This window comes from Hesperophylax consimilis, chromosome 18, assembly GCF_061612785.1.
Source record: "Hesperophylax consimilis isolate HC1 chromosome 18, BYU_Hcon_1.0, whole genome shotgun sequence".
Lineage (NCBI taxonomy): Eukaryota > Metazoa > Arthropoda > Insecta > Trichoptera > Limnephilidae > Hesperophylax > Hesperophylax consimilis.
In genome coordinates, this window is record NC_142853.1 from 3349422 (window position 1) to 3359433 (window position 10012).

The 10012-nt window shown below is 33.6% G+C and overlaps 1 protein-coding gene across 1 annotated transcript; it reads left to right on the top strand.

The window, feature by feature from the left end:
* Window positions 1-252: 252 nt before the first annotated feature.
* LOC149415247 (arrestin domain-containing protein 3-like) lies at window positions 253-9405 on the top strand. The gene is made up of 6 exons (XM_089642834.1): window positions 253-260; window positions 515-731; window positions 851-1033; window positions 4983-5174; window positions 6811-6937; window positions 8831-9405. The coding sequence occupies exons 1-6, from the start codon at window positions 253-255 to the stop codon at window positions 8986-8988; spliced, it is 885 nt and encodes a 294-aa protein (XP_089498960.1). The 3' UTR covers window positions 8989-9405.
* Window positions 9406-10012: the final 607 nt, after the last annotated feature.

Consider the following 10012-nt stretch of genomic DNA (forward strand, 5'->3'; position numbering starts at 1 on the left):
TTAAGATAGTCTTAAATTAAAAATGTGCAATTTACGTTAAGACAAAAATCTCCTCCCACTCCAACACCTTAATAATTATTTATTTATTCCTTCATATACTCCATAAAACAGTTATGTACTAATATATTACGGAGACTATTACAAATTTGAGATACATTTAAGAATAAAAGGTCACGGAGGCAATTTTAATATATTGTGACACGCGTCAAAAGAGAGTTTTTTTTGCTAAACTGTTTGTAAGTGACGTTAAAAATGTCGATGTGAGTCGCTCTGTTGATTGGCGCTTTCTGATGAGGCAGAAGTCCTCGCTTTCGGAGTATGAAAAAGTACACATAGCTCACGAAAATACTTACTACGCACATATAAGTTAACTTCTTTCAATTTAAGTGGATTAAGTATCGATCCAGAATTATTTTGAAAAAATATAAGTGGTTTTGGTGGCATAGAGTGGTTTAAAACAAAATAATGTATTTTTGGCAAGCAACAAAGTAAATTTATTCATATAATATTTCAGGTTACACGGAGCTCCCACCAGGAGAGCATATGTGTTCGACTTCTCAGCTTTCATCCCTTCAGAGGCCCTGACCTCTTTCGAGGGTAAATATGGGAGGGTGCGATACACCGCCAAACTCACCCTCAAGAGGCCCGGCAAGCTGGAATTCAACCAGACCCAGAGGGCCAGCTTCACAGTACTGAGGCATCATAACCTCAATTTATCGCACTTTCTCAAGGTATTAAAGATCTTAAATAAATGTTTTTCACGTTTTCTCACCCAGTTCCTACAGAACGGAGATGCTAAATAATGTATTAAAAAGCTAATTATTTTACTAAAAGATGATATTGTTTTCAGGAACCAGTTGAATTGAAGGACGTAAAGAAATTCCACGCGTTATTTGCGAAGTCAGGAAGTATGACGATCCAAGTCAACCTCAACCAAACAGGATATGTTCCTGGACAGTACATTGAATTTAAATGTCATCTCAAAAATGACAGCAAGGTGCCGATTATGGAGGTCAAGTTCTACTTGATACAGGTCAGTCACTAAATATTATTAGCTCTGTCGGTAGAGAGTGAATTAAGTACTGGTTAGTCTCTGACGGCCAGCGCGTTGTAGGCCGGAGACAAGATCATCATAGGTCGTTGATTGTGATTACTGAACTGAACTGGTTGGTGCAGCGCGCGGCGTTTATATAGGCGCGGCGCGTTGTACAGTTGACCCCTCGGACAGTTGATCCCTCAGACAATTGACTCCTCGGACAATTGTTCCCTCGGACAGTTGATCCCCTAAAGGATTATTTCTTCTCTATGTACTCATTGGTGAAGTATGCAGAGAGGATAGACAAACGAGTAACTAAATAACGACACACCTATATGTGCAGTCTGTGAAGGGAAATAAGTCCTATCTACTTACATATAATACAACTAAACGCCCCGAAGGGGTATGCAGAGATAATAAAGAATAACAAAATATGACATACTTATATATGCAGTCTGTTAAGTGGAATACGCTATTCTACTTACATATAATATAACTTAATGTCCCCGGCGGGATATGCAGAGAGGATATACTGCCGTAGTTATAGCAAAAGTCGATATACTTACATAATGCAGGCGTCTTAAATGGAAAACCACCACACAATTATTTTTACAAACAGTATTGCGGTTTTACCGAAAGATTACCCTGTGAGATATAACAAGCGTTTAATCAAATCATACACATTTTTGTATTATTACATTTAATTCAATAACTAATAAAATGTTAACTTTTTGTTGATAAAACATATAAAATGATATATCTACTGCTATATATATTATGTATTGTTTTTTCAATTTGTGTTATGTATTAACTTACATGATTTAACTTATAAACTACGAGCCTTACTAATAAACGTGTTTTAAATTTTACACAAACTTATTAGTTGTTAAAAAAAGTTGTTAAAGTTATACAACCATTAATCTGTGTAAAAGGATTGTTTATCAGTTGTGTAAACTTTAAAAGGCGTTTTGCGGATTTCTACTCAAGATTGCAGTTAGTTTAATTCCACTTCGATCCGGGACACTTAGACATATTTCAGACTGTATATATAAGTATGTCAAATTTTGATATTTGGCCGTATGTTGTCTCTGTATATCCATTCGGTGACATAGCATTACTGTTACCAAAAATATTTGTATTGCGGATTTCCACTCAAACGTCTGCCGATATAAGTATATTGACTTTTACTATACGGCCGTCAATCCTCTCTGCAAACTTACTTTACCGATAAGGACGTAAATAAGAAATAATCCTTTAGGGGATCAACTGGATCAACTGTTTGAGGGATCGACTGGCAAAGAGATCAACTGTCCGGGGGTAAACTGTCCGGGGATCAACTTTCGGCAGAGCAACTGTTGGGGGATCAACTGTCATGGAACCCAAATGAACGATTATCGACACTTAGAATGTCTTCCTCGGACATCCCCGACTTTTTACACCCGACCTTCTACCATTCACTACAAGCGGTATCATTAAATTTGGCGGGTTGGGAATAAGCCGACATAGTTCAGTAATCCAGAGCACCTGCCCAGACATTAGAAGGTACGCGTTAGATTCACGCCGGCGGCATTTATTTATACTCGGGAGACATTTTCAATTTGTATGGATATTTCGGGCGAGTAATTAATGTTTATGTAGTTATTATTTCGTATTCTAAATATAAATAAATAACTAATGAATTTGGGTGAAGGGGTGTATTATAACACATCCGAAATATAAATAAACGTAGAAAATACAACAGAATGTTTTACGAAAGGAAGGTTCGAGAATGTTTTCCAAGCGATAATTCGATCTCGATGTCAAGGTTGCTGGTAATGTACTGACGATTTCCTTCCCGCTGTCGCTTATATAGGTGAAAAATAAAACGTTCTCGAACATTACAGTTGCTACAGTAACAAATATTAAAAAATAAAAGAAAATCCAAGAAACTGGTTTGGCAAAGGCAGAAACTTCTAGAACGTCCGTCTCAAGTAGTGGCGTACCACTACACCTTTAATAATTTGTTATTCTTTGTGCTACGCATAAAAACCTTGTGTTATAAAGATTAGTTTTTCATTAAATTCATTTTTATATTTATAGAAATTGTCACATATTTAGTTCTACATTTAAGATCGAAAAAAGTTTAATTAGTTTTTCATTAAATTCATTTTTATATTTATAGAAATTGTCACATATTTAGTTCTACATTTAAGATCGAAAAAAATATAAAAAATTATTATTAAGTTTTTTGAAATAATAAGATATATGCCATCGTGCTAAGTGCGGGGTTATCAAAAGGTTATCTCAGAATAACGGTCGTCTGAAATACTTGCTAAGCTTTGATGACAATTTAAATAAAGAGCTTTGAATATTGCGAAAGCATGAAAACTGGATTAACGGCATACGTACAGAATATTTTGTGGTTACGTATTAAGATGATATCAAATTAAAAAGTTCATTGTTATATTATTTAACCTGACGACTGTTGATGGGACACCGGTGTCCTCGATACAAATATCGAGGAAATTTTTTTAGGCTATTTTAAATCATGTGTAACAAGGAACCGTATGAATAATAAGTTCAGAATCGCTTACGCTAAATATTGATTTAGAAAATGCTTTTTATTTGATGTCAACAGGTTAATGGATAGGTTTTACTTTAAGCTCTGCTAATTTCATCAAATATACAAAGATATCACAACTGCTTTAGAAATACAGATAGTTCGAGGCTAATTGCAAAAATTGCCCAACTCCATTGAGATATTATTTCTTGTGTAAGAATTGGTGAGCAGTTTATAAGGTTTTTAAAAATACATTAATCGAAGTAGGTACATAAAAAGCAACTCATAAACCTAGATGATAAAATTAAGTGATGTAATATGAGTATAACTAATCTATGCATAACATAAACATAAATTTAAAAAAAAAAACAATCAAATAAAATAATACAAATATCATTAGAATAAGAAAAATAATTACAAACTTAAAATTAAAAAAATATGTATTATTAATCCCGATTAGACAAGAATTAGATTCAGATATTTGTCACCAAACACGGCCAAAACAAACGTTTCAATTCTAAATGGTGGTCTTACACCAGGTCGATACTGAAATTATTTTCTATTTGTTAAATGACTAAATTGTGAAATAACACAAAAATAATAAAATAAAATTTACTTGCGTACGCCGGGATTTGAACTTGCCACCTTTAGCTTGTTAGTCCTTTACCCCTCGACCACGGAGTTTTATGTGAAAATTACCGCTATACCTCAACTTTTCGCCGATAAAACCTAACCCTGCGGAACGACCATCACTTGGTAACACTATTTTTTTGTTTACTTTTTGGAATAACTTTGTTGAGTAAAACCTCAAATTGTAATATTTAATTATTGAAGACAATATTAGCGATTATTAAACAAAAATCTGAAACAGAAAAATCAGAACAGGATACGGTCACATCTAGGATTCGAACCCGGGACCCTTGTCTTGATTTTTCTGTTTCAGATTTTCGTTTAGTAATCGCTAATATTGTCTTCAATAATTAAATATTACAATTTGAGGTTTTACTAAATAAAGTTATTCAAAAAGTAAATATTCATCATAGACTTGCAGAAAAGTCAATAGATGTCACACATCAAAATTTTTTTAAAAATCAGATAGGTTTATCTAAAAGACGCTGTCTAGATTGCATTTAGTTCGGGTTGAATCATACATAAAGATAGTTGCCAATAAATAAAGTGCGGTGAAAAAATGAAGACATTTTTGGTAGTTCTTATTCGAAGTATGATACAGTTAAAAGTGACCGAAGCGGATAGGGTCCCATTAGCTCAGTGGTAGAGCGGTGCCCCGGCAAGGCAAGGTTCCTGGGTTCGAGTCCTAGATGTGACCGTATGCTTTTCTGATTTTTCTGTTTCAGATTTTCGTTTAATAATCGCTAATATTGTCGTCAACTATTTATTTGATTACAGGTTTCCGTACACAAGGTGACAAGTCCCTTCAAGAAGCAGCGGGCTGTAAAGAGGAGGCTCTCTGAGTACAGATACGGCGGACTGGTAAAGGGGCAGGAGGCCAACGTAGACGTGAGCCTTTACGTGCCCGCGGTGCCTCCAACCTCCGATCCCAACCTGCCCACCATTCTAGGGATATGGTACTTCCTTAAGGTACGTATATGCTGGACCTACTAATCAAAAAAGAATCCTCAGGTCCTCATATAAACTTACTTGAGGCAGCAAATAGAATAAGCCTAGAAAAAAGACTAATATTTCACCAACAAATCTAGTATAATATGTCTCGACGCCATCTAGTGGGAAATAAAGTTAGTTGTTTATAGGTGAAAAAATATATAATAAGCAGTTATTCTTGATTGAAGTACTAGTACATATTGAATTATTTGGCTTGTTGGAAATAAGCCGACGTAGGTCAGCGATCTCAGAGCACCTGACCGGACATCAGAAGGCGCGGGTTCACTTCCCGTCGGCGACATTTAATTTTACTCGGGAAATATTTTCAATTTGTATGGATATTTCAAGCGACTAATTATTGCTTATAATTAATTTGTTTGAAACAAGACGTTATGCAAATGCTGTATAACTCCATTGATAGCCCATTACTCTTGGAATCATGTCTTATAGGCGCCTGATAACTTCAACCGTTGTCTTCACCATGACTTGTTTGGCAGACGGCAGAACAGCTGTTCTAGCGCAACATAAGAGGAATAGTGATATTGAAGGAACTTTTAAAATATCCTTTATTTATACTTTCCTGAATGTTAAAATGAAAAATCTTTAACTGGAAATATTACTAAGCCTGTCTCAATACAGGAATTTTCCTGTGATACAGGCATTGAAAAATCAACATAAAATAAAAAATCTATAATTTATCTGTCGCATAATAAATAAAAATAGATTAAGTAAAAACTCTTTTCAGCTCCGAAAAGTGCCTCCATCGTTAGCTTTGAAGCTTTGAAATTTAAAATTGCTTTATTAAATAAGAAAAACCTCCGCATAAACTGTAAAACTTTGTTCCTTTATTTGATGTGAAGGAAAATTCGACTCCATTATTTACTGCAAAATTTGACTCCATTATTTACTGTAATTTGACTTCATTATTTACTGTAATTTGACTCCATTATTTTCTGTAATTTGACTACATTATTTACTGTAATTTGACTCCATTATTTACTGCAAAATTGACTCAATTATTTACTGTGATTTGACTCCTTTATTTACTGCAAAATATGACTCCATTATTTACTGTAATTTGACTCCATTATTTACTGTAATTCGACTCCATTATTTACTGCAAAATTTGACTCCATTATTTACTGTAATTTGACTCCTTTATTTACTGCAAAATATGACTCCATTATTTACTGTAATTCGACTCCATTATTTACTGTAATTCGACTCCATTATTTACTGCAAAATTTGACTCCATTATTTATCGTAATTTGACTCCATTACTCAAGCTAATTTGGTCGCTTTTAGTAATGTTGTAATACATTTGACTAACAAAATAATTGTGTTTTTATTTTTTTTCGTTAATAGTTATTTTAGTTACAAAAAACGTAGTGACCATTTTTTTATGTTTGCAGTCAAAATTTTAATTTTTTTAATAAATCAAATTTGATTCTGAATTATTAAATTTGAAATGATATTTCACTACCTTTCAAAAACAGTTTTCAGATTTCGAATACATTAAAAAAAAATTTTTTTTGGAAAGTGGAAACGCAAACGAACAGAAAATGCCAAAATTTATCAAGTATTTTCTCTCGATATTAAGGTTTATTTTTTACAGATTAAGGCGAGAGTCACAGGGATGCACAAAAATTTCAAAACTAAAATTCCCATAGAGATTGGCACAATTCCCATCATGGCTTTAACCGACTCCAGCACCGCCTCGGCACTAAAATACTTAGACTATGGTTAGTAAAATACATTTTTCAATTAAAACTAACATGAAACGCGTATGGGACCTTGCAATGAATGAAACTAACAAAGCGTTAATGAAGCCAATCAACAATCATGGAAGTCACGACATGGCTAGGTCACCGCTTTATTTTTGTATAAATTTTATTTTTGATAGCTGTGGTGTACTTTTAATTATCTTCTTAATTAGGTACACACTTGAAGATCGTGAGTTTTCAATTATTGTTTCGATTCGTCTGATATTACAAGTTACTTTATTATTGCGAGATATTCATAATAAATATAAAGCAGGAATAACTTCCGTTCTATATTAGAGTTATTATGTTGATGGAACTCGCACTGAGCTGCTGGCCTGGAGATCGGCTAGCATCGACTGTACTCGTAACCATTCGGGTATGGCCGACATGTTGTCTCTGTCATGTGGCGTTACACTGTCACCTATGGAGATATCTTAATAATATAAAAGCTTAATATCAATAATTTAAATCTACGCACTCTACTGACGGTATTGGTACTACAAATATTTATCAACACTACAATAGTGATATATTCAGTTCGGGTTGAAAACCCGGAGAATGAAAGCAAAAATTTATTTTATTTTATTAGGGGTAGCTTATAAATCTAATTCTAATATTTAATCATTGAAGAACATAATATCAAAAAATATCAGTAAAACATCTGAGAAAAAGACAAAAATAAAATAAAAATTAAAATGGGTAACGGACACTACTATGACTCGTAAAGAGATCCTCTGGTCTTGCTGAATCTCTCCTAATTGATCTATAGCCACTTTATTACATTAAAATTAATACCTTTCTAAGATCCGTCGAAATAATAATGGTGAAGTCTCAATGATACGTTTATATTGAATCTGTTCAATATCGGTTCTTAAGGGGGATTGCTAGGAAGCTAGGTTTAGAAAAAGGCAAATACTCATATGATGAAATTGAACTAACTCTAAACCTCTCTCCTTTGGAAGTCCGTCGGGAAAGAAATGACCTCATTTGCTTCTTCAAAATTATAAATGGTATTATTGATTCACCTACTCTACTGCAACTCATTCCCTTCAATATCCCCTCGCACAGACTCAGAAATAATGAACTGCTCTTCCTCAACCATAATTCGACAAATTATGGATATTATTCACCATTGTCCAGAATGTGTAGACTGGTCAACTCAAGTCAAAACCTTAACTTTTTTGGGATAAGTCTGAATGATTTTTGCCAGTCGCTAAACAAGTGACGGAATATTATAAGTGTCCCGTGGTCCTGACCCACGGCGTAGTCTTGACTTGATTCGACTTGTCACTTTATGTTCTTATATTATATCTGCCTTGTGTCTTTGCTTTCATGTACCTTTGTCTACTCCTGTATTTTGCATTTTACTGTATTTGTGTAATTATTTTGTTATTTGGACGATGTGCGTTAATAAATAAATAAATCAAATATTACAGTATTATGTCACACTTAGGACGAGCTGCACAGAAATTCAAATGTACCATTGTTATCAAAAACATTTTTTGACAAGTCTCCATTAATTGCCGATTCTAAGTGCGTTTCAGATTTTGAATAAAATGTGATCAGCAGGAGAAGACAACTATCATGTTGTTAAGCTTATCAGCTTGTTACAATTTGATAGAAAACTAAAATGCACCAAGAATCTCCGTTTAACGGGGACCTTTCAATTGTTAAAAAATGGCGCTAAATTCTGATTGGCGTTTGATAAAATTGTTACAATTTCCGCGAAACAACTGGGCCTTAAAAAAATAATTATGAAAGTATTAAAGATGATTATAAATTCCTGTCTAGAGCGTTTTTTGATATTCATATCAAACCGAACAAACGCATATTAAAGATCTTAATAACTAATTGAACATTGTACGTTTTTAGCTCCTCCAACGTATGAAGAAGCTGAAAATACCGCCAGGATGGAAGAAAAGAAGAAAAAAAAGACGAAAGGTCAAGAACAAGAAGAAGAATACGAAGAACCCATTTTCAATCCAAGATACCCGGTCTTTCAAAACGGTCTTGAAAGAAATGGACCTTGAAAAGGAGACTGAGATTAATCTGAGCAAACAACTTATTAATTAAATGATTTTGGCGGCTATTTTGTATTAGGAATTTGGAAAATGAGGACAAACGAGGTAACAAGAGGATGTGTGGTTTAGTAGTAAGAGCACCAGACAGGAAAATGAATAGAGTGCGGAACTTTAATTACCTAAATTTAATCTGTAATTAAATGTATTTTGTTCCAAGAATGATTAGGAATAAATTTAGTTTAAAATATTAAGTGCTTTCTTTTTCAAGTGATAGTTATTATGAAAAAATATATTTATATTATATGTATGGTTGTGATCTATAGGTATGATTTGAGATTTTCACGGCCAAAAGTATTATCATGGTTTATTTTTGGTGCTGTGTTCTTCCTCCGTCTTTATCCAAAGTTTCGGACAGCATTAAAGTGTCCATCGTTATCTGCCCTGATGATGGAAGAAAAGGAAAGAAGGAGAAAGCGTAATATGATAGTGATCTGCATTCAATGTAAAATAATTATTTCTGATTAAATAAATATTAATATAAATCTGTACCAAATGGTTTTTTTGTTTAATTTTATAAATATGCTAATATTAGATGCTACATCTATTTAAACATGGGTAGGCAGAGAGGATGTACACCGTCTAATAATTCTGAATCTTGTTATTTGGTTCACTCGATCGTTTCATGTATTCCTCGGCCATCCGTGACTTCATAGTCGCGTCATATTCATTATACGTCTTTCTTTGTTCATTCGCTCTACATGCCAAACCATCTAAGTGTCCCTTTCTTATTTTATTTTATTTTATTTTATTTGGGATCACATAGGTATTGTATACAAGTGTAGTGATTCCGAGATATTTACTAAGGAAAATTACATTTCAAAAGACAAGTTATTTAGGGGGGAATAGGGAGGGGGTAGGATGGGGGGGATAGGTTAGGTTGAGGTATAGTAATAAAAATATGCGTAACAAAAAATTAAAAGAAAAAAAAAGGAACTTAATAGAGTGGTGGTTGTATTGGATGGTATCTGTAGTT

Bases quoted from the DNA above. Each gene is read 5' to 3' on its own strand.
- LOC149415247 (XM_089642834.1), top strand. The intron at 1,034-4,982 runs GTCAGTCACTAA...ATTTGATTACAG, and splicing joins TCAAGTTCTACTTGATACAG to GTTTCCGTACACAAGGTGAC. The intron at 5,175-6,810 runs GTACGTATATGC...TATTTTTTACAG, and splicing joins GGATATGGTACTTCCTTAAG to ATTAAGGCGAGAGTCACAGG.